The sequence below is a fragment of the Scyliorhinus canicula genome, chromosome 1, assembly GCF_902713615.1.
Source record: "Scyliorhinus canicula chromosome 1, sScyCan1.1, whole genome shotgun sequence".
Taxonomy (NCBI): Eukaryota; Metazoa; Chordata; class Chondrichthyes; order Carcharhiniformes; family Scyliorhinidae; genus Scyliorhinus; species Scyliorhinus canicula.
The window spans coordinates 287,429,637-287,455,294 of record NC_052146.1 but is presented as its reverse complement, the minus strand read 5'-3'; the positions used below and the strand labels follow the sequence as shown (position 1 = coordinate 287,455,294).

Genomic DNA, 25,658 nt, shown 5'->3' with positions numbered 1-25,658 from the left:
TATGAGAGTGAGAGAACGAGTGAGAAAGAGAGCGAATGAGAGTGAGACAGTGTCTGAGAATGATTGAGTGTGAGAATGAGAGAATGAGTGTGAGAATGAGAGTGTTTGTGAGAGTGAGTGAGAGAGTGTGTAAGAGAGTGAGTGAGAGAGAGAACGAGTGAGAATGAGTGAATATGTGTGTGTGAGAGAGAGTGAGAATGAGAGAATGTGTGTGTGAGTGTGATAATGTGAGGGAGAGAATGAGAGTGAGTGCGAATGAGTGTGCGAGATATGAGAGTATGAGAATGAGAGTGAATGAGTGAGAATGAGTGAAAATGAATGAGTGAGAATGCAAGAGTGTGAAAATGAGAGTGTGAGAATGAGTGTGTGAGAGAATGAGAGAGAGTGTGAGAATGAGAGGGTGAGAGAATGTGAGAATGAGAGTATGTGAGAATGAGAGCATGTGAATGAGAGAAAGTGTGTGTGAGAATGAGTGTGTGTGAGAATGAGTGTGTGAGAATGAGTGTGAGAATGAGAGGGTGAGAGAATGAGAGTATGTGAGAATGAGAGTGTGAGAATAAGTGTCAGAGTGTGTGTGTGTGAGAGTTAGTGTGTGAGGGTGAGAGTGTGTGTGTGAGAGACAGTTGTGTGAGTGTGAATATGTGTGTCAGTGTGTATGAGAGATAGTGTGTGCACATTTAAGGGAGAGTGAGAGTGTGTAAGAGAGTAAGAAAGTGAGAGTGTGAGGGAGTGTGTGAGAGTGAAGCAAGTGTATGAAAGATAGTGTGAGGTAGTGTATGAGTGTATGCGTGTATGTGAGTGTGAGAGAACGATTGTGAGTGTGAGAGTGTATGTGTGTGTGTGATAGTGTGTGAGATTGAGAGGGTGTGAGTGTGTGTAAGAGTAAGAGGGTGTCTGTGAGAGTGTGAGAAAGTAACAGAGTGTGAGCGTAAGAGAGAATCTAAGAGTGTGAGAGTGAGAAAGTGAGTATTTAAACGAGTGCTTGCAAGATAGTGAGTCTGAGAGAGTATGTGAGAGAGCAAGTGAAAGGCAAGATTGTGTGAGTGAGAGGCAATATTTAAGAGAGTGTGTGAGAGGGAGAGAGTCTGAGGGAGAAAGTATGTGTGAGACCTGCTCATTCTCCATAACCCCTCAACCCATTAATTAAAAATCTGTCTAACTTTTCCTTAAAATTACTCACTGTCCCAGCATCCACCACACTCTTGGATAGCGAATTCCACAGATTCACAACCCTTTGGGAGAAGTAGTTTCTCCTCATCTTAGAGTCATAGATGTTTACAGCATGGTTTTAAATTTGCTACCATTATCCTGGGACAATGACCTCTTGTTCTCGAATGCCAAGCTCAAACCCGGTTCCTGGTTCCGTGAGGCAGCTGTGCTAACCACTGAGCCACCGTGTCACCCTAACTGTTCAGTCTCTCTTCATAAGACAAGTCCCTCAACTCTGGAATCAACCCAGTGAGCCTCCTATGAATTGCCTCCAATGCCATGATATCCTTCAATTAAGGGGACCAAAATTGTGCCCAATTCTGCAGGTACAGTCTCACCAATGCCTTGCAGAGTTGCAACACTTCTTACCTTTAATCTCTATTCCTTTTGCTATAAATGCCAACAATCCATTTTCTTTATTATCTGCTGCACCTGCATGCTCGTTTTCTGTGACTCATGCACAAGGACGCCCAGATCCCTCTGCACCGGAGCACCCCAAAGTCTCTCCACATTTAATTAATAAGTAGCCTTCCCATTTTTGCGACCAAAAATGAACCTCGCACTTATCCACGTCAAACTCCATCTGCCACATTTTGACGCAATCACCTAACCTATCTATATCCAGTTGTAAAATTCTTATTTCCTCACTGCAACTTACGGTCCCGCCTATTTTAGTGTCATCTGAATATTTAGCTATATAACTGTCTATCCTTGTATCCAAGTCATTACTATAGATTGTAAATAGGTGGCGCCCAAGGACTGAACCCTGTTACACCCCAATAGTTACATCTTGCCACCCAGAAAAAGATCCATTTATCCCAACTCTATCTTTTGTCCATCAGCCAGTCTTCTGTCCAAGTTAATAAATTACCCCTTACCCCATGTGATCTAACCTTGTGAATTAACCTTCTGTACGTATAGATGTACCACATCTACAGGATCCCCATTATCTACGTGGCTTTTGCATCTATAAAGAACTCTAGCAAATTAGTCAAACATGATTTACCCTTCGTAAAACCATGCTGACTGATGGACTACTATTTGACTTCCCGTTTTAGGGGGTCAGTGTGTATGGTGGGGGAGTGGTCTAGTAGGGGAGAATCTTGGAATTGTTATTAGTGGGATAATTTAAAGGTAACTGTTTTACTTAAATACACTTGGATGAATTATATACTTGTGTTGTCCTATTTGCCTCACCAAAACATATCTGGGAAAAACGTTTTGAGTAATTAAGTTTTACAGACAACAGGGATTCTGGGTATTCAGTTGGAGCCTTGTCCGTTGGTGGCCATTTTTGGTGTTTCGGACTCGCTGGTGCTGAAGGCAGATGTCCTCGCCTTTGCCTCATTGATAGCCTGGAGACTAGTTCTGCTCAGGTGGAGGTCCCAGGCGCTGCCCAGTGCCTTGGTCGGGCTGTGATCTAATGGAATTTTTGTATTGTGAGAAGGTCAAGTACACAATGAGGGGGTCGGTGGAAGGGTTCTCCTCGAGATGGCAGCCTTTCATTTCTTTTTTCAGGGAGTTATTTACCGTCTGGGGAGGTGGGGAGCAGTTTGATTTCTGTTAAGTTTTGTTTGTTCTTGTAGGGGAAATTACTATTAATGGTATTTGGTGTATGTTATTGTTTTTTATCGTTAAAATGAAACTTTTCTTACTAAAGATATTTTTTTTTAAAGTGATGATGAAATGTTTCTGTTTATATTACTCCCAATCGTATACCTATCTGAGTGACCAGATTATGCAATAAAGACAGAAAATGCTGGAAAGACTCAACAGGTCTGGCAGCATCTATGGAGGGAGAAACAGAGTTAATGTTTCGAGTCCAATGTGACTCTTCTTCAGAACATCATTTTTGTCATATTGGGCTCCAAACTGTTTCTCTCTCTATAGATGCTGCCAGACAAAGAAATGAAAAATTAAAATGAAAATCACTTGTCACGAGTAGGCTTCAATGAAGTTATTGTGAAAAGCCCCTAGTCAACACATTCCGGCGCCTGTTCGGGGAGGCTGGTACGGGAATTGACCCGTGCTGCTGGCCTGCTTTAAAAGCCAGTGATTTAGCCCAGTGAGCTAAACCAGAGCAAAGAAAAGCACAGCACAGGAACAGGCCCTTCGGCCTTCCAAGCCTGTGCTGACCCGGTTGCCCATCTAACCTAGAAGCTTCTACACTTCCGGGGTCTGTATCCCTCTATTCCCATCCTATTCACATATTTATCAAGATGCCGCTTAAACATCACTATCGTGTCTGCTTCCACCACCTCCTCTGGCAGCGAGTTCCAGGCGCCCATTATCCTTTGTGTAAAAAACAAAACTTGCCTCGCACATCTCTAAATTTTACTCATCACACCTCAAACCCATGTCCCCTAATTAACTTTTCAATCCTGGGAAAAGGCTTCTGACTATCCACTCTCTATGCCCCTCAGTTTTGTCGACTTCTATCCGGTCTCCTCTCAACCTTTGTTGTTCCAGAGAGAACAAACCAAGTTTATCCCACCTCTCCTCATAGCTAATGCCCTCCATGCCAAGCAACATCCTGGTAAACCTCTTCTGTATCCTCTCCAAAGCATCCACATCCTTCTGGTAGTGTGGCAACTAGAATTGAACACTAAATTCAAAGTGGCCCAAGGTTCTATACAGCTGCAGCAAGACATGCCAATTTCTGTGCTCAAAACCTGAGTTTATCCAGCATTTCATGTTTTCACTTCAGATCTCCACAACCTGCAGAATTTTACTTTGATGCTGGATGATGTATTTAAATCACCTGAATCCACAACCTTGTGACTCCCAAGACTATAGAGCTGAGCTAGCACTGAATTAATTGTTAAATCAGACTCATCACGGCCTTGAGACGAGGAGATCAGAACATAGAGAAATAAAATATTTTTTAAAGTTTCATAAAAAGGTGACAATAGTTTAGGAAAAGTACAGGAGGCATTTGGTTACCATAATTCAACGTGATTTGAGCTGCTGTATTAAATATTTGTAAACATTTTGAAAAAGCCCTTTTTCATGAACAGTGGCTTTACTTTTTCACAACTAATGCCAACAATTTAGACTTTGGAATCAAAAACAATTTTTAAATGTGCGGACAACACTAAATTGGAGGAAATAGGCTGAGGAGAACTACAACAAATTACAAGGAGGCAAAATGCAAAAAATAATTTCACCAACGTGTAAGATGTTATTGAGAAGAAAAATAAAGGTCTAAATAGGATAGAGTAGCAAAGGAATCTCAGAGCACGCAAATCGCTTGAAACAGTGACACAGGTTACTCAGCCATAAAAAAGGTAAGCTATCCCAAAAAAGATTATTTCTAGAGGGATGGAATTGAAAACTAAGGATGCTAAACTTGCATCAAACCTTGGTTAAAACACAGTTGGGCGTATGGTTCTGGTTACCATATGAAAAGGATTTAGAGGCTTAGGCAGGATGCAAAAAAGATTTACATGGATACCAGAATTGCAAGATTATATCTATTGGGAAGGGATGAATAAGTGGTGCTTCATTTCCCATCACCTGTAGGACGATCTAATGGAGGTCTTTAATATTCTGGAAGTTTTTGAAGAGTGCATCCACGTCCACAGAGGCCTCCACTATAAAATGATCACCGAGATCAAATAGGCAATTTAAAATAAACTTTGTTTTAACCCAGTGTGGTAAGAAAATGGAAATTATTACCAATGAGAGTAGTTGAGATGAATAGTATGGATTCATTTAAGGGAAAGCTGAACAAGCATATGAGAATGGAATCAAGGGTTATCTTGATAGGGTTAGGTGAGAACGTTCAGAGCATAGACTGGTTGGATGAATTGGTGCTGTATATTCTATTCATATAACTTGTCATTCCCTTTCAGCGTTATCCCCTGGTTTTTCACTGGCAAATTTACTCCACATGTTGAATTTAAGGCATTTTTAGAGAGAATTTATTATAGCTGTTACCACCACCATTGTATAATTTGTGGCTTTGTCAAGTTTTCCTTCTGCATAAATTTGTTCAAGAACGCAAGGTGTACAAAAAGTTAATACATGGTGCTAAATTCTTTGTATTTCTACACTCAGGAAGCGTGATTTATGGCTTTATGGTATAACAAAGTAACAAAATCAGAAGCCAAGACTCAGATTAATAACACTAACTGAACCAAAGAAAATCTTTAAACAAGGAGAACACTTCCTCGAGACCTAGGACAAGAAATGGATTACTGAATTCTCTGCCCTATTGGCAGCTTGACCAGCAATGAAGGCGAGTGACTGATTATCAGACTTGGGATCTTGAGGTTTGAATTAGAATTTTTTCTTAGTATGCACAGATTTCCTTGTCTACATTGCCTCTTGTTGTCCAGAAAACAATTTCCCTTGAGAACACCTTATTGACTTTGCTTTGAAATATGCTAGAAAAAACAGAATGTAACCAGGTCTGGCTATTGGGAGACTGCAATCCACTCCCCTTCCTCTGTACGTTAACTGGAGCAGAGATGAGATGTCAGTTGACCCACAAGCATGATTAATATAACCACTGTTTATAAATGTGAGAAATGCCAATAAAAATATTTTTTTTCTAAAAATGATTAATATAACCAGTTGCCAGGGTTTCTGGACATATTCATCATAAACTATTACCCTCTGAAAATATGCCTGATTTACTTAATTTAACAAGAAATGTTTATGTTGTTATTTCCTGTACTACCATCTGCATCTTTGCAAGTTACACTCTAGACTCTATGCGTTGACTTTAACTTTCTCCTAGGCTGAGAATTGTCAAAATTGAAGGACTGGCAGATAAATGTATCTACATTAAAATTTCAAACCCCTTTTTGGATATGCAATGTCAACAGTACACCTCTTGCATCAACATCTCATTGCTTTCCCAAACTAGGTCTTGTATCGTGTCATAAGAAATCTTTCCTGAGACACTCATCTCTAACCAGGGAGAACAGTACCAACTGATCCATCCACTGTGCACTTTGTTTATTTGCAGACACACTGCCATCATTGTGCTTTGCAATACAATAGCATTTATTAAAAACATTTGATAATCTACATCATGTACAAAAGTGTAGTATTGAGTCGGCAACTAAAGAAGTAGTCAAAATGTAGAATACCAATTTTGACATTTCAATACTGAAGAAATTCTCAATATTATAGTTGCAAGATCATTTAGCACTTTCCAGATAATTTCTTTTTCATGTTATTTATCTGTACATCCCACTTTATTTTGTGCTCTTAATCTGGCATGCAACACGAGGGAAACTTGTAAATCCCTCACACGAGCCATACAAAACTTAATCCAGTTTGTAATCAGAAGTTTAATGACAGTGCAACAATAGTAAGAGTGCAAGTGTAGACTGGCACAGCAGTGCCAGTGTAGCATTGCCCTCGTGTCACACTTAATTGGTCATCTTGAATGACCCATACTGGAAACTATTGGATCAAGCGTAGGACATGTCACTAAATTAAATGTGTGACTCAGGTGGAACTCCTTTTGCACCGTATAGAACCCAAATGGCTTCACAGATTAGAGAATCAAGTCATTCCATGTTGGTGTGTAAACTTCAAATGATAAGCTGGAGATCATTTTCCTGGATCACGGTCTCATCCGGTAATTTTACTAGACCCTGGCTAATGTTTGGGCAAGGATATTTCTGCCAATTAGAGCATAGCTGTTGTGACTCTTTTTATCGCTCGTTGTTGGGCAGAGCCTCCGATGCCAAATAAGCAATTGCTGAACTGAGCTTATATAAGGGACAACTCCAGGTGGAATTAAGATCTGGTTGTTCACCTTCAGATTGAATTTTCAGATTCCTAATTTTGCAGAGAACTCTCCCACTGTAAGATATGTCCAGAGGGATCCAGGTATGTGAATAAATTATGCTCCTGTTTCTATGCACATCAGGCACCAATGTTATTTTGCTGCCTGTTGAATGAGGGTAGTAGGCTTTGTTTTCTTAGTGTGTGCATCTTAACTAGTCTGCACTGTTGTTTTGTAGTTTCATATAACGTATTGGGAGACCACGCAAGTTGTCTTCCAAGAGACTAACAACACCTGTAAAATTTAAGTTAAAGATATAGCTGATAATCTTCAGAACACTTTAGGATGGGTGAACTGAAATGATATTTGAACAAATACAGAATATCAGCAATGTCAAGACACAAAATACACTTGCCTTAATCTCCGTTGGGATTACAAACTTTTAAGGGGAATTTATGGCAACCAAACTATTTAAGTCATTCCAAAATATTCTGACTGTTTGAATCATTTCAGAAACATCACAGTGCATCAGTGGACAGCATTGTTTGGTAATCCAATTCCATTTCTTCACTGATTTAGCGGCAGTAATGTTCTGTGATTTACTCAGCGAGCCTACTGGAGATAATTTGATTCCAGAAGCCCCTGGAAATCTGCCAAGTCTTCTCTTTCCCCAAACAAGATTTTGTTAATAAGAAGCCTTTCTCCTAGTCCAGATTAAAGTAGTGTTGACCACTCCATTCACTTGCAGGCTCAACCCCCGATGCTCATGTACCCTGACAACCTTTAGAATAAACACCGAATAATTACAGTCTTATGCTTGATTTATACCAGTGAAAAGATACAAATTGACAGTAGGCAAAATGCTGCCAAAAGGTCAATAGGTTGGTACTAAAACAATAATGAACTCACTGTAATACATTAGTGCTTGTGGTTAATTGGCAAGTCATATTAAAATAACTGACATTCCTTTTGCTTGGCGACCTAAGACAGCCTCACAAACTAGGTCTGTAATTCATCAATAGTTTTTCTTGTGCCTTTTGCAAGTAAAACGCACTATTCAATCAGCTTTAGAACAAAATGTCTCTCAGACATCTGAGGAAGTCTCGAGTCCGCCAGAAGAAAATGGACAAGAAGCACCCAGAACAATCTGTCCAATTTCTGTGAACAGTGCCAAATTGGTATCTCCAGGTGTATGATTGAGATTTGAATTTTGCTGCACGTACCTACATCCTACCACTATATGGAAGAATAGCAACAATGTGCCGGTCACCTCAAAACACCTGAAACAAATGTTTTTCCTTTGTCTGTCCCCAGGTTAGTGGATACTCAAAATGCAATACAATTTGATTCCCGCAGTGTTTCATAACTTCAGAGTCCAATATGCATTTATGTGAACCAAAGCAAGTTATATTTATTAAAAATGTATTTAAGACTCATCATAAAAACGTTCATGAAATCAGTAATTAACAGTACTGTTAACGTACCAGTAATCAATCGTAGCTGTATAGAATGTCCATTCATCTTTTATTGAAGTTACAGGAGTTTGTAGAAATTTAATATGAGCAATGAATATGGCCAAACATCATTTTGGAGGGAAAAGATGGAAGGGGGGGGGAATGAAGGGGGCTATCAACCTAGGATCTGTATTTTTAAATAAGCGAAGTATCTATAAGGGTGACAATATATTCCTGGTTACAACTGTCCTCTAATGGGCAAAACTGAAAATTAACATTCGGTAAACATTCTAATGTATTTCCCTTATATCAGTGATTTATCAGTTTGTCATCAGTGTATACATGAACAATTTTTTTCAAACATACCATGTAGTGGTTATGTCACAATTGAAAAATAAAAGCACAAAAAAGTTTACACTCTTTTACAGGTAAATAAAAGATCATATTGATTTAAACGGTTTTACCTTTAAGGGCATAGCATAGTTCAATTTTATTACCTATTACATAATTAGCTTCTTACATACAAATATTGACAAAGTTTGGCTTGTGCTTCAAAGCCTCGAGTCTTTCAAGTCCGCGCAATGCAGATCATAATTTGACATCGCCAGGGGAGAGATCTCTGCTGCTGCTGCTGCTGGGCTTTTCTTCACCCTGCGATGCAGCTTCTGTTTCACCAGTTGCAGATTCGTCATTTTTCTCCACTGTCTCATCACACTCTGGCTCAAGGCCCTCGGGGCAGGGAAGCTTCAGCAGCTCTTCACGTAGCTGTGCAGTATGCCGCTGAAAGATAATCAGACAGCACTTAGCAGTGAAAGGAAGTATGTGACAGATGTTTAGTTGGTAATATTCTTTCTGAATATTCTCAAAAAAGCGAACTAAATAATTAATGGAATTTCTGAAATCAGGACGGTTCAAGTGAAAAATGCCATCCATTCTCCTTCCCATTTTGTTTGAAAGCAACAAAAGGCTATTTAATTTAGACAGGTATTGATCACAATCAGGATGACAGGAACGACATGGAATATTACGGAAAAATAATCAGAGAACTCTCCTGTTGCTAAATCAGCTCATTAAGTTTAAAAAATCTTTAATTCCTTAAAAATCAATAAATCGGACTTCTGGTGGCGGCTATGAAGGAGTAAGTCGCACATTTAGTGGCTCCCGCTTTGGTCGGACTTTTGGACCTTTCCCCCCGATTTTCTACCGGACTTGAATTGTAAAACTGATGACAGAGGCAATTGTGTACTGAATTCCCACTTCGGTGCATGGAGAGAAGGACTAGAAGTGCTCTTAAAGACAGAAACAGAAAGACAGAGAAGGCTTTGGGCTGAAGCTGCAGCAGGAGACAGCATGGCGGAGGACCCGACCTCTGGTTTGTCGAACCAGCGATCAACGGAGATGCTGATGCAAATTATTCAGGAAGGCTTTGCTAAGCAGAAACTGGACTGCATGGACCCGATAAAAGGGTCAATTGAGCGGCTGGAGCTTAGATTGGACGGCCAAGATCGGGCGATCCAGAAAGTAGAGAAGGCGCTGGCTGAGCAGGAAGAGCATCAAACTGCGGTGGAGTTGGAGGTGGGGATTCTGAGAGACCAGCAGAAGAAACTCCTGGAGAAGGTGGAGGACCCAGAGAACAGGTCCCGCCGGCAAAACTTGAGAATCGTTGGGCTCCCGGAGGAGTCCGAAGGAGTGGACGCTGGGGCATTCATAGCGGGTATGTTCGAGAAGCTGCTGGGGGAGGGGACATTCTCCCGACCCTTGGAGGTGGACAGGGCTCACAGAACACTCGCGAGGAAGCCGCGAATGTTCTGCTGACAAGGGAGGGACTTGGGCGAAGGGACAGAGAAGGTTGGTGGCAGAGGCTGCCTGGGGTTGGACCGGTGGAGGCGCGGAGCATGGGCTGGAGGCGGGCCCAAAAAAGGGGATGATTGATCTGCGATTGGGGGGGCAATGAGCCCCCCAACTAGGCTGATCACCTGGAATGTTCGAGGGTTAAATGGGCCGGTCAAGAGGGCACAAGTGTTTGCGCATCTTAGGGGACTGAAGGCGGACGTGGTAATGTTGCAGGAGACGCACCTTAGAGTAACTGACCAGATTAGATTGAGGAAAGGCTGGGTCAGTCGGGTCTTGCACTTGGGACTGGATTTAAAGCCTAGCGGGGTCGCGATCCTGATCAATAAGCGGGTGGTGTTTGAAGCGGGTAGAATAGTCTCGGATATAGGAGGTCGGTACATTATGGTCAGTGGGAAACTGGAGGGGGTGCAGGTGGTATTAGTAAACGTGTATGCGCCAAATTGGGATGATGTGGAGTTTATAAAGAGGATGCTGGGGAAGATACCCAACCTGGATCCGCACAGGTTGGTCATGGGAGGGGACTTCAAAACAGTTATTGACCCTCGCTTGGACCAGTCAAGCTCGAAAGCAGGCAGGCTTCCAGCAATGGCAAAGGAACTAAAAGGGTTCATGGAGCAGATGGGGGGGTGGATCCATGGAGATTTGGGCAGCCGAGGGTGAAGGAGTTCTCCTTCTACTCACACGTGCATAATAAAGTGTACTCCCGGATCGATTTCTTCATTTTGAGCAGGGGCTTACTGGCAGGGGCGATGGACACGGGGTACTCGGCAATCACAATCTCAGACCATGCTCCACACTGGGTTGACCTGCAGGTTGGTAAAGACAGTAACCAGCGCCCGCAATGGAGGTTAGATGTAGGACTTTTGGCTGACGAAGGGGTGTGCGAGCGGCTGAGGAAATGTATCCAGAACTACCTGCAGGTCAACGACACGGGGGGAATTTCAGCAGCGGTGGTCTGGGAAGCACTGATGACGGTGGTCAGAAGGGAGCTGATCGCTAACGGGCCCATAGGAAGAAGGTGGACAGGGCAGAGATGGACCGACTGGTAAAGGAGATACTACAGATCGATTGGAGGTATGCGGAGACCCCAGAGGTTGAACTTTTAAGGGAATGGCTGAGGCTACAGGCGGAGTTTGGCTTGTTAACTACGGGGAGGGCGGTGGAGCAGCTGTGAAAGGTGAGGGGAGCGATCTATGAGCACGGAGAGAAGGCCAGCAGAATGCTTGCACAGCAGCTTAGAAAGAGGGAGGCAGCCAGGGAGATAGTAAAGTGTAATTAAGGGTGGGCAATAAATGTTGACCTGGCCAAAGACTCTCGCATACCAAACACAATTTTGCAGTAAAGTGTAAGGAAAGGTTTTGCTAAAGCTGTATGTAGATGTAATTAATTTAGGCAGCCCTACCTTCAAAGCAGCTGCATGATGAGACATGGTCCTGCCAACCCGCTTGTCGCTGCTATACTGTTGAATATCGGCAATCCACTCTTCACACTGGGCCATAACTTCAGCTCTCTTCAAGTAAAAATGTTTGTGTATGACCTGGAACAAAGAGATTCAGAGCAAAGGTAAAACATCACACACTTGGGAGAAACATTACACAGCAATAATACAACCAGACCAATAATACAACCAGAGGGATCCCATCGAGAGACAAATAAGTAACATCCTCAAGGAGATTCGTCATGAACAGCAGAGATGTGAGAAGTTCCTATTGATCTAAATCACTGTCTTCTTGTTGGAATAGTTATTTCCCATTTAATTCCAGTAGGTGTTTGCATTAGAAGCTCCACTATTGTATTATTTTTTTAATAAGCTCCATATTCGAGTGCATTCATAGCAGTCAGTTTTCCCCATTTTACAACAATATTAGGTTGTTAAAGAAAAGGAGCTTTGTGAAATGATTATTGGCTTGCTTCGGAATGTGGCGACTAGGGGCTTTTCACAGTAACTTAATTGAAGCCTACTCGTGACAATAAGCAATTTTCATTTCATTTCTTCTCCCAGCTATTTCTCAGCTTTCTTTTTACGCTTTTCTTTGACCTTGCATTTTCTCATAATGAAAGCGATCAACAAGAAAATAAGGTGCATTGCACATCACCATGCTGCTAACAAGCTGGCTTGGCAAGGGATCTCTCATTTATAAAATCAAATCATCACAAACCACAAAAACACTCAGAATATTACACTGAAGCTTGATTCACGTCATCACAACCATGCATTGTGTTGTTTAACATGCAGGGTCTGTTTTCCAGACTTGGTTCACATCCAACTCTTTGCATTGCCCACTGGGAAGTGCCCGCTATTTTTATTGTTTTTGAATGTTGCCTCAGGTTCTTCTAGACCACTTCCCACTTTGGCTAGAGCCCCGCCCCCCTCCTTATATCTGGATTTTGCCTATTTGCAGCAATGACATTGCCATGCATTGGCTTTGAGGACTCCAAGGAGGTGCAGGCTACAAGATCGGATTCCCCAGTAGCAAATGTATGAATGAAGGCCACTACTGACAATTTTTTTTTGGGGGGGGGGGGGGGGAAGAGAGGAGGTGTCAAGGATTCCCAGGCCAGTCTCGTTTTCACAGAATCTGTCCAGACTGGTTTTCACAGAATCTGTCCAGAGACTTTTGCCTGTTCCTCTGATTAAACTGCACATCTTTGACTGCTCTGTAGTCCAGTATCACTGTGAATAGTACTATTATTCAAATCACCACCTTCTGTTGGTTTAACTCAGAACCAGCAAAGCGCACAAAGTAACCATTAAATTTTTGACATATTCAGCACTCCTAAACCACTGTCTCATTAGTAAACTGGATTATAATTATATATATGTATATTACTTGGTAATATAAATTGTTATTGGGTATCAGAAAAATGGTTCATGCTTGAATGTTTATCCAGTGCTTAAAAACTGAATCTTAAGAACATTTAAATCCTCCACCATAGCTAGTTCATAATAGCCAATGTAGTTGAACTAACTACCCTATCAATTCACATATGCACCTACAAAGATTGCATTCCATAAACTATCATGGAATAATCAAAATAATCCGCATATTAGCTGTTCATTACTGTAATAAAGGACAATTTTATCAATAGATTTACTTTGGTCAAGGCTCAATGCTGCCATATTCAGAAGGCTCAGGCAGACCACTGAAATTGATAAGTGGGCCCTTATAAATGTTGGCACAGCATGAATCTGTATATTTGCCCCAAACTCCACATAATCTAGCTTTCGTCATAAGGCACAGAGAGAGGGAAGGTGAGGCACACCCCCAGACTCCCCTGTCCACAGGATAGGCAATTAAGATGCAAGTCAGCAACACATGCTCTTCAATCTATTCCAGCAACTAGCAGAACAGTCAGCTGCCCTAGAGATGTTAAAATAAATAATTGTAGACAGATTTAATGGAATTAAAAATGGCCAGGCAAGTTCAATTTGTAATGTCACCAGTTTTCATCCTAAATGGCGACCCAAATAAATCACTTTATATTTGCATGTTATTGTTTACACCAAGCCCCTCAATAACACAGGTCACATTGAAGTGCCTCATTCTCGCTATTTCTACTGTCCGTTAGTACGCATCGAATTGTATTCTAAATGTACAATATTTAAACAAGTGCAGTGATTTTTAAGTGATTCGCTGCAAACTCTCTGAAGTTAAATCAAAAGTATAGTTTATTCACACATTCAAACCCAGAGAACGGTCACAACCTCATTCACACAAAAAAGGAGAAAATAGGAAAGAGGAGTTTTTACAACGATGAATAACTTTTAGAAAAATAGCCATGGATATGGACATCGGTTCATATGATTGTCAGAGTACAGTGGGGAGCTACAGTTCAAATGGGTTCAGCTAACTGAAGTGGGATCTGCTGAATTCCTTTAAACTTGTTGGGGCTGATAGACAGAGACTTGGGTCTGTCAGCAGGCAATGGCAGGAATCTTCCAAAGAAGCAGACTCAACAGGACTTAGATTCGATGCAGGCTGTTGGTCAGCCTGGAATCCTGCTTTGATGCTTACAGGCTGGGGTTTGAACAGCAGACTGAGTTGCGAACCTAGAAATGTGATATTAAAACGTTTCAAAGGCTAGAAGCTTAGCTCATGTGATATTGCCCATTGATAAGCCAGTTGCAGGCTAACAAGTAGTTCCTCTGCCGCTGGTTAAAATCCATTCTTCACCTTTTACTTTTAAATTTAGAGTACCCAATTCATTTTTTCCAAGGGGCAATTTAGCGTGTCCAATCGACCGACCCTGCACATCTTTCGTGTTGTGGGGGTGAGACCCATGCAGACACAGAAAGGATGTGCAAACTCCACACGGACAGTGACCCAGAGCATGGATCGAACCTGGGACCTCAGCGCCGTGGGGCAGAAGTGCTAACCACTGTGCCACCGTGCTGCCCTCTATTCTTCACCTTTGTGATAGATGGTGGCTCTTAGCATTGCTGCAGGTACAACAGATTTTGATGGCTCTCACCAGGCTGGGGAAACAGATTGTTTGCTGGCCTTGGTTTTGAGATTGTAATATGTCCTCACAATGAGGGGCATCAGATTCCACAAGGATGAGCAAGGGTTGAGCTTTTTGTCCTGTAACAGCCTTTGGATATTTCTAGAAACTGTAGCCAACTTATGAATCACGTGATCTGTAGCAATCATCCTTTGGTTTAGCGAGGTGCACGTTTTAATTAAACAAACGGGCAAGGTTTGATTTAAACAATTATGATCTCTTTCTTCTCTAAGGATTACCCTCTGGTGATCGGTCTGCTTTAGCCAATTACAGGCTTCCCTTTTGTTTAGCCCTCTATTTCAGCATCATCGCTTATTTCACTTTTAACTGATTCGCGTTAAAGTTATTCCATTACAATAAACCAAACACGGACATTGGCTCTTCCGGATGTGCATGGTTCAGTGATTTATGAACTTGAAGACATTTACTTTTTCCGAATTATTTTGCGTATCTGTACATTAGTTCCACTAAAACCTTCAAAGATTACACCGCTTGTACAGAAATCAAACCTAAATTTCTACAAGTCTTCCAGTTCAGTGCATTACAGCCTGAAGCAATGGGCTGGAAAACCATTCCCAGGTTTCATGCCATGAGTTGAGGAAAAACAATTCCTGCAAACCTTTCCCCTTCTCTACAGGGTGGCTGCTGACCTCTGCTGGAAACAACACCGCCCCCCCCCCCCCCCCCCCCCCCCCCCCAAAAAATAACTCTGTTTGTTTTCTGATATATTAGGGAAGAGAAAGTTTTAAAAAGGAAAACAAGTTCCTACAAATTAAGTTTTGGATTAATGTTTTTTCCTGATCAAAATTCCTCGTGGCTCGGAATCAGTCAAATGATAAAGCAGATTAACTCCACAAAACTGTTTTTTGGTTGCAAAAAAGACTGTTCAAATCTTCATTAGCTGATTAGGCGGTGCTCCTGCACGTCCACGCCCAACCTGGAGTTCATTCAATTAAATTATTTACCATTAAACTACAACCACAAATGACATCCCCTCAAATCCAGCAAGGCTCAATAAGCAAATTCACTTCATTTATTAATCAATTAGAGAATTAATTTCACGCATCAGAAACCTTTCATTCATAATGCCACAGGGCTAATAGTTCTTCATGAAACTACAAACAAAAGTTCAGGCATTAACTTTTTTTAATGCAGTGAATAAGGTGGATTACTAAAGGTCTAGTGCAGAAGTAAGATTTCTTTTGCTGACTTTCCCATTTGGAGATTTAGCCCCACATGTACTCCTTTCTTTCAAAGCAACAGTACAGACTAGAACAGCGGCTTCAGAAACTCTTCTTTGCTTGTGTTCCCCTCTGGAGATTTGTTTTCAAAGTTTACTGCTGGTGACAATAACAATATCTCTGTCCTGGTGCAGTGCTTGTATATGGTAAAAAGCTATGTCTTTTGAGTTGTTCAGCTGAAATCTTCAGTGAGGTTCAAAAACGACATAACAAGAAAAACCTCTTACATAATACTCATTCTCCAATCACACCTCTCCAGCTCGAGGCACAAAGCCTTTTGTCACATATTGGAAGGTATCGTTAGTTAATCTTTCAGACAATAATAATAATAATAATCTTTTATTGTCACAAGTATGAAGTCACTGTGAAAAGCCCCTAGTCGCCACATTCCGGTGCCTGTTTGGGTAAGCTGGTACGGGAATTGAATGCGCGCTGCTGGCCTTGTTCTGCATTACAAACCAGCTGTCTAGCCTACTGAGCTAAACCAGCTCAGTGGGCTAGACAGACTAAAGAGTGGACAATCTTGTGACCATTCTCAAATCTACCGAGGATAGTTCCCTCTCTCCCCAAGTGGCAAAATGTTACAAAGTCAAAGCTGTAGCCTTGATATCACAAGCTCATGTTGTACACATTTGAAAGCATAAGACTGGACATATGATCAAAAATAGTGGAAAACAATGCTCATTGGTTTAGGTTTGCGGGGGGGGGGGGGGGGGGGGGGGTGGGTGCGCGAGGCAAAGAAAGGTGCTCAGTTTCCGGTAAAGTTGCCATAAATCCAGATGACCATAGGCTGCTTTCCTCTTTGAGGGAAGGAGCTGACTGGTGATGATTTAACACGAGGATCACCACACCTCAGACGAGAGGCAAGGTTGAGAAGGTGGGGCCTTCATGAATCAGTTTCAGCATGTGATAGATTTTATTAAACCAGCCACATAGGTGTTTCTAGACGATGGGGCAGGTTACTTACCAAAAGTGACTTCAATGTGCTGCTCTCCCCTCTATCATACTTTTAGTGTTGGACTCCAATGAGTAGTTTTATCCGCCTTGGTTACTTTGCTGGAATAGCATACTAAAGGGGCATTGTATTGTCAGGTATACTAAAGGGTGCATTGTATTGTCAGGTATAGTAAAGGGGGCATTGTATTGTCAGGTATAGCAGTGTCAGGGCAGGGGAGGCACATATATCATTATACATGGTGGCTTTAACTATCCAAGTGCTCTTGAAAAATTAAATATGCAGGAAACTGATCTGGACATTAGCAGCATTTGGGGCACTGAGAAAAGGGATCAGCAAAAGGTCACCATCAAGAAAGCATGAAGGGTACATTACTCTTACGTAAACTGACTGAAAACAAAACTTGGTATTGTGCCATCTGAAATTGAATATGCATTTTGGTATCTACTGTTTTGGGATGAAGGGCTAATTTTATGAAAAAAGATTTAATAGCTTGTGCCTAAACTCATTGGAGTTTAGGAGAATAAGAGGTGATCTTATCGAACCATAAGGTCCCTAGGGGGCTTGATAGGATGGATACCAGGCAAGCCATAAAGAATCAGTATCTACAGAGATGAGGGAACATTACGAAATGTACTCTATGCATACAAATGGAATTAAAATGCGTGTGTGGGGTGATGGAATGGAAAAGGTGCAGAGTAGGATGGGAAAAGGGGCACTAAAACATTGTCTATGATTAACATTTTTTGACTGAAGATGTGAATAATTATTTGTTTCTGTAAGCACTTTAGACCTTGATTATGGTTTTGTAGGTTTAAATTTTCCCAATTTTCTATTCTTGGAGCAGGTTACAATCTGGCATCTGTAAACTAAGCAAGTTAGAAAAAAAACCCTTCAAAAACGTAACTAAATTAAAATTGTAAAGGACAATTGAAAACATTTGACACATGTGGTATTGCCATTTTCTCCTTAAAGCTTTTTGTCATCTGAATTGTAACTGAGTGAGCACTGTTCAGCATACACCCACAGATTCATCACTTTGCTACAATGCCATGCGTGACAATAACTCAATGGTGCTATTATCTTACCTTTTTACACTTAAGTAAATTAACCTAGCAACCATCTTGAACCAGGTCTCTGTGGTATACTAAACAGTTTCACTTCACCTTTAATTTAAACATGAACAAATCAATTTTGTTGATTTGCTATAAATCGGTCAATTCTCAACCAAAAAAAAATCCCGGTTTTAAAAAAGAAATATATTGAACAGAATCAACATAGAGTGGCACGGTGGTGCAGTGGTTAGCACTGTTGCCTCACAGCGCCAAGCACCTGGGTTTGATCCCGGCTCCAGGCCACTGTCAGTGTGGCGTTTGCACAGTCTCACCATGTCTGCGTGGGTCTCACCCCCCACAACCCAAAGATGTGCAGGGTAGGTGGATTGGCCACGCTAAATTGCCTCTTAATTGGAAAATTTATAAACATAGTCAACATAATGACTATCCTAAACCAGGCACATATTTAGAGAACACTGAACAAGCTAGCATAAAATCTTTCTATATTAGCCAAGTCTTATTATACAAAAATCCAGTCTTCAACACAATATAATTGATTGCACCGTTGGTACACAGACAATACAAATTAACTACATTTATAGGCCTGTATTGTATTTGGCTTGGTTCAAACTAGCCTTCTACATATGTAATATTTTATCTTTAACAGATGACTAGTAGTGACAATGTAATTACCAAACTTGCGATCATTACATCACTTGGCATGTCCTTCTAAACAGAAATTTAAGCAGATCCAATTTAGTGATTAATGTCTAAACCATCTATTTTGAAAAGCACATGGAAATTGGAGGTGGTCTTTTGGCAAGTATAATATTGCTGAAGAGGGAAACATATTGCTAAAGCTTTAGTCTAGCACTCATCAGGACAAATATGAGAATACCTAATTTCAAACAATCACAACAATTCATACTACAGGAGAAAAGAGTGCGGATTGGCTTGCCAAGTCAATTCTGATTGGCAGAGGCATTGCAATGGAGAAAGCACCAGGGAATTATGGACTCCTGAAGCTCTCAGGTAGTTTACAAAATGCACAAGGTTTGAACTTATTCTTCTTCTTGAATGTAGGTTGCTTCCAACGAGCATAAGCAAGCCCAAGCTCAACTGATTATCTTAAATTGGCTGTGTATGTAGCTATGAGCACACTCAGGATTGTTAAACAAGTGCTGCCCAAGCACAATATCATACCTAACAGCAGACATTTTGTTTTGGGATTTGCAAGCACAGGTTGATTGAGTAGTGTCGAGTCTGTATCATACAAATAACCAAAGGAACGCACTGTTTGATTCAATCAACCAATCACTGGGATGTATGGCCTATAATACCTGGCATCACACCTGCAATAAAATACATACACAACTTTGCACAATTGTGTGGTCGGCAGAAAGTCTTTTGGGAAACCCCCTCCTGATGCCGGGTTGCTCAAAGTGTCCTTAACAGTGGAAACTCCACAGCAGGAGGCATGAGAAAAATGTGCCATTTGCATTTCATCAGAGCCATCACTAAATTCTAGTGTACTCGGGGATAATTGATGTCAACTGGTTGAATGAGCCTAGACAACGTCCCGCCATGAACGGACAAGATTCCCCACATTGGCCTATTCTGCCAATTAAATACTGGAGGTTTTCCCACTACTGGGAGACTGACTTGTACCTTCTCCCACAATGAAATGGGCCAGGTTGTCATGTTTCCCACACCACTATTCTTGATTAAATTTCACCCAGGGTATCATTGCTTCAAAACATGATATTGCCCTATGCTGTATCTTAAACAGCATTATTTTAAAAACTGAGAGTCTGAAATTGTATTCATAAATATGAATTTCTCCTGATCTAATTTTATGGGCAGCTCTCTCCAAATGTGTGTTATACAATCTCTAGAATGTAGAAGGGGGCCATTCGGCCCATCAAGTCTATACCGACCCTCTGAAACAGAAACCTACCCAGGCCCACTCCAATGCCCTATCCCCATAACCCCACCTAACCTGTACATCCCTACACTAAGGGGCACTTTTATCATGGCCAATCCACCTAACCTACACATCCTTGGACTGAGAGGGGAAACCAGAGCACCCGCAGACATGGGGAGAAAGTGCAAACGCCACAGTTACCCAAGACTAGAATTGAACCCTGGCATTGTGAGGCAGCAGTGCTAACCACTATGCCCAGTAGATACAGGGTGACAGAGTGATTAGCACTATTGCCTCACAGTACCAGGGACCCGGGTTCAATTCCAGCCTTGGGTAACTGTGTGGAGTTTGCACTTCCTCCCCATGGCTGGGTGGGTTTGCTCCAGTTACTCGGGTTTCTTCCCACTGTCCAAAGATGTGCAGGTTAGGTGGAGTTACGGGGATAGAGCGGGGAGTGGGCCTAGGTAGTGTGGTGATATGCATCACTGTAGATACACAAGGGGTTAATGTAAGTACACGTACATTAGCTAGACACAAGAGGGAGCACCAAAGACATGACACACAGACACTCAACCAATAAGTCAGTAAGATAGGACACGACCAATGGGCATTCACGATACACACAGAGGTGACACTACCACAGGGGGCATTACACCAACCCATATATAAAGGACACAGCACACATGATCTTCCTCTTTCCAGTGGAGACACTGAGTACACAGGGTTGATTCAACATCAAACCCACCACGTGGATTGTAGCAGACTGGTTTGTCAGTCTGAGTAGCTATAGAAGGATTAACAGGAGAGTCGGAGAATTGTAAATAGTTTTATAAACGTGTTGAAGTTATCTCCACGTCTGAACCTTCCTTTGTCAGAGTGAACATCAAGGAAGCAGCTTATGCTACGCCAAGAGCATAACAAGACAGGTAGGGTGCTTTTCATTCTCCCCATGTCTGCGTGGGTCTCACCCCCACAACCCAAAAGATACGCAGGGTAGGTGGATTGCCCACTTTAAATTGCCTCTTAATTGGAAAAATTAAAATAAATAAAAGGTAGGATGCTCTTTCAGAGGGTCGGTGCAGACTTGATGGGCAAAATAGCCTCCTTCTGCACTAACAATTCCATGGTTCAAATGTGATGGTCTGGCACTGGGACCAAATCCACTGACGTAATGCTTGGTAAATGCATCAATGCTGGAGTAAATCAATGAACCTGTTGAGGCCAGCATCTCTTAATTTCATCAACAGTCAAAAAGAAACACCACAGGAAGTGTTTTAATTCCAATTTCCCTTAATAGCACTCCTGCAAAATTGAAGCAACATTATCTTTCATGATGGTCAGTTTCTTTATTGTAATTTAATCCAGAATACAAAGAGAAGCAATGATGAGCATGAAAATCATATTAACATAACAAATAGATGGGAGACAGGTTTTAAATGACATTTAAAAAAATATAGTCAGTTATTGTGATCTGGCAGGCAGCATGGTGGCGCAGTGGGATAGCCCTGCTGCCTCACGGCACCGAGGTCCCAGGCTCGATCCCAGCTCTGGGTCATTGTCCGTGTGGAGTTTGCACATTCTCCCCGTGTTTGCGTGGGTTTTGCCCCCACAACCCAAAAGATGTGCAGGGTAGGTGGATTGGCCACGCTAAATTGCCCCTTAATTGGAAAAAATGAATTGGGCACTCTAAATTTTTTTTAAAAGTTATTGTGATCTGGAACATACAATCTGAAAAAGATGGCAATCCGAAAAAGATGGCAAAAGATGAGGAATTGGGTAAATACTTTAAGTGGAAAAACTCTGCAGGACTATACAGGAGAAAGCAGGGAAGTAGAACGAAATTGATTACTCTTTCAAAGAATCAGCCCAGCTACAATGGTTAAATGTGCCTCTATCTATTGCATTCTTCCATTATTCTAAGTACTTTGGCTAAATTCTACATCAAATCTAAGGAAGTGAAAGGCTGTAAATGGATTAACAGGGTGGTGACGACTTGCAAAAAAGAACCCCCAAAAAAATGATTTGTTTTGTAGAAAGAACTTTAGATAAATAAATTTGTAATGTGCCCCCCCCCCTCCTTTTCAATTATAGTATGACAGACACCTTACAGTATGTTGCCATCTGCTTGCGAAGCAAATGGTCTTTGAAATAAAATAGCACATTACACAAAGAACTTCCCAAGCTTTGAAAAAATATTTCACTGCATTTTCAACATTTACAATTTCAAGCATCAATTTTAGATCACTGCCTGCCCAAAGTTTAAATGAAACATACCTCTTTAAAGCATGGCGAGGGGTTTCTTATTTGTTCAAGCATGGCCCACTTGACGGTTGCTTGTCTTATATTTCCATCGTACTCTCTGGAACTCTGGGTGCCACTGGGTGTTCCCCTTGACCTCTCGTAGCCAGGTTCATTAAAATAAGGCTCCGCCACCAGTATCAAAGACTGGATTGACACTAGCACCTGTAACAAAAGAGAGGTTTCACATTTTGATTACTGGGGTTTGGGCAAGAACTAACTCGGCTGCATGTAAAGAGAAAAAGAAAATAAATTTTTAGCATTTTCGTCAGTTTATGTAAATTGCCACGGTGAGGAAAATCTTATAAGGGGACCATTTTTATTCACTTGTGTCATTTAAAGTACCAGTAAAGTAATTATTATGCAACCATTATTTTTAAAACCGTGTAGAATTTTGAGTAAATACCTTTCGATAAATCGGGACTTTTAAAAATTCCAAACCAGATGCAGATATTTCAACGTTCATCTTGTAAAGTCGTGAAATTGAATTTACACCTGGCAATTTATCCAGGAGTATCATAAAAATAATCATGAGTATCTCCGAATTGCCAGAAAAAGGCAATGATTCACTGGTGCCCTTCAAAAAGTTCTCAGTCTGACATTTGAAAGCCCAGTACCACATTAGATGGCTGAGTCTTAATGCAGGAAAATTGGTGCTAACCAGCATGCTCCAGGAACGGGAGGTATCTGTTAATCAATGTATGCCAATTAACTGAAATGGAAGGTAGATTTTCTGCGTTTTCACCCAATGAGAAAGCTCCAGGATGATTACATGTGTCTTGAGGTCTCAGAAGGGCACGCAGAAATTGAGTGAATGGCGCTGAAGGGAAGGTGGTGCTGCAGAGTAGTGGGAAGCTGGGACTAGAGAGTGAGGGAACAGGCCACCTATAGCTACTGGCGAGTCAAAAAACAGATCCCACTGACACAGAATTGTGGTTAATAGAGAGTTCCAGTGGTGGAGTGCTGGAAAACATAAATTCTGCTGTAATCTATGAGGTGACCGAGTAAACCACTCCATTGTGAAACTATTTGCTACAAAGCTCAATGAATAATCAGACAGATCTTGCCAACATTTCACATCAATGGAGCAGGGAAGGCTCTGTTCAATATCTAGGGACTGGTGACCAAGTAGGGAGAGCTGTCCCACAGAATTGTCAAAAATAAACAGCAGATACAAAATCAAATCTACAAGTTAATAATCCCAGACATTTCCAGCACCAATCCTTGGTACATCCTGCTCCAGCAGGAAGATAGACCAACCAGAGATGGGGGCAATTTGGTACGGACACAGGAATACGAGTAGGCCAATCAGCTCCTTGATTGAACCCATTCTATCATTCAATGTGATCTTGGTTCATCGGTACCTCTATTCCTGCCTTGGATCCATATCTTTTTCTACCTTTTTCCAGAAAAAACCTAGATTATGAATTAAGCAAGCATCTACTTCATTTTAAGAGAGCAAGTTCCACCCTGCTCCCACCCTCGTGTTAAAGAGGTAATATAAATGCAAATTGTTATGTTGTGTGAAGAAGAGTTTCTGAATTTTTCCTCTGAATGGGCAGGCGTTGATTTTCTTTTATTTTAATTGTTCCAATTAAGGGACAATTTAGCATGGCCAATCCACCTACGCTGCATCTTTTGGGTTGGGGGGGGGGGGGGGGGGGGGGGGAAGAATCAGGCCTACGCAGACATGGGGAGAATGTGCAAACTCCACACTGACAGTGACCCAGGATCGGATCTGGGTCCTCGGCGCTATGAGGTAACAGTGCTAACCACTGAGCCACCTTTTCAAGTTTTGTCATAATTTCCTCAGCAGCAGAAAACTTTTCTATCAACCTTAAGTTCCTTCCAAAATCCTAAAAACCCGAATCAAATCACCCACTAACCTTCCATGTTGCAGGTAACAAATGCCTAGTTTATGCAATCTCTCCCCAATCCAACCCTTGGAACCCTGGTGACATTTTAGTGCATCCACTGCACTCCTTACAAGAGGGGCGTATCTTTCTCAGATGGGGTGTGCATAGTATTCCAGGTGCGACCTAACAAGGGTTTGATATAGCTGGAAAAAAACCTACCTCCCTTTATACCCCACCCTCTAATTATGAAGGATAACATTCCATTTGTTTAAAATTATTTTTTTGTATCTGACTACTGCATTTTGATGGTGTGTACATAAATCCCATAAATCTCTGGACTGCCACCATTCCTAGATTTTCACTATTTAAATAATGCTTGGTGCTATCCCTTTTGGTCCAAAATGAATGACCTCACACTTCATAGAATTCCTAGTGCAGGAAGCCATTCAGCCCTTTGAGTTTGCCCCACCCTATCCCCGTAACCCAGTAATCCCACCTAACCTTTTTGGATATGAAGGGGCAATTTAGCATGGTCAATCCACCTAACCTGCACATCTTTGGACTGTGGGAGGAAACCGGAGCACCCGGAGGAAACCCACGTAGATGGGGGAGAACGTACAAACTCCACACAGACAGTGACCCATGTCAGGAATTGAACCCGGAACCCAGGCACTGTGAGGCAGTTGTGTTAACCACTGTGGCACCATGACACCCAACAATTATTGGTGTTAAACTGTCAGTTTCACCCTCTTACTTACTTTGTCAATCTATCTTCGCATTTTTACGCTCACAGCTACAGTACTTTATATAGTACCTGTCTTTCTGATGAAGGGTCACCAAACTGAAACATTAGCTCGGATTCTTTCTTCACAGATGCCGTAAGACGTGCTGAGTATTTCAAGAATGTAGGTTTATTTCAGATTTACAGCATTTTGTCCCAAGTTGAACAACTCTCTAATTGTTATCCAAGTCATTAATAAAAAGAATGAATAGCTGAGGCCCCAAGAGATTCACATGGGGCACTAATCTTCTTTCAAATTGGAGTAAATCACCATTACCCCTACTCCCTAACCAATCTCCTAAACAGGTCAATTATTTGTCTTCAATTTCATGAACTTCAATTTTAGCTAACAGTCTCTTATGTGGAATCCCTCCTGCAGTTCAAATAAACCACATCAGTAAACATTCCCTTTCGACTGCTTCTGTCACTTCCTCAAATAATTCAATCAGCTACATTAGATAAGAAAGCTGAAGCTACTTCTAATTATTACAAAACTAGCAGATTGCATCATAATTCTTGACCCAGCACTTCCAAGGTCAAATGTCATACTGATAGTAAATGAAGGATCACCAGTGTTGTCCAGAGCCCAGGAACAAAATAACAAGTCCTCTGCACCAAGCATCATTAAGATTTCCAAGTTGGCCAGAGTTAGGCAAACTGTACTGGATGCCAAATGATGCAGATAAATTCCCTAGTTTCACAATGTGAATAACAACCTAGATGCTCTTCTTAAATCAGTTTCCCTTGTAGGTACATTGTTGAAAAGTCTTGGGTCAAGAAAT

The 25,658-nt window shown here is 41.5% G+C and overlaps 1 protein-coding gene across 1 annotated transcript in view; it reads right to left on the bottom strand.

Annotated features, from left to right (window-relative positions):
• Window positions 1-6,204: 6,204 nt before the first annotated feature.
• Window positions 6,205-25,658, bottom strand: part of birc6 (baculoviral IAP repeat containing 6) — a 312,870-nt gene continuing 293,416 nt past the window's right edge. Inside the window, 3 exon segments of the mRNA XM_038814802.1 lie at window positions 6,205-9,189; window positions 11,666-11,800; window positions 22,216-22,404. Coding sequence (XP_038670730.1) covers window positions 8,998-9,189; window positions 11,666-11,800; window positions 22,216-22,404 — 516 coding nt within the window. The 3' untranslated portion in view covers window positions 6,205-8,997.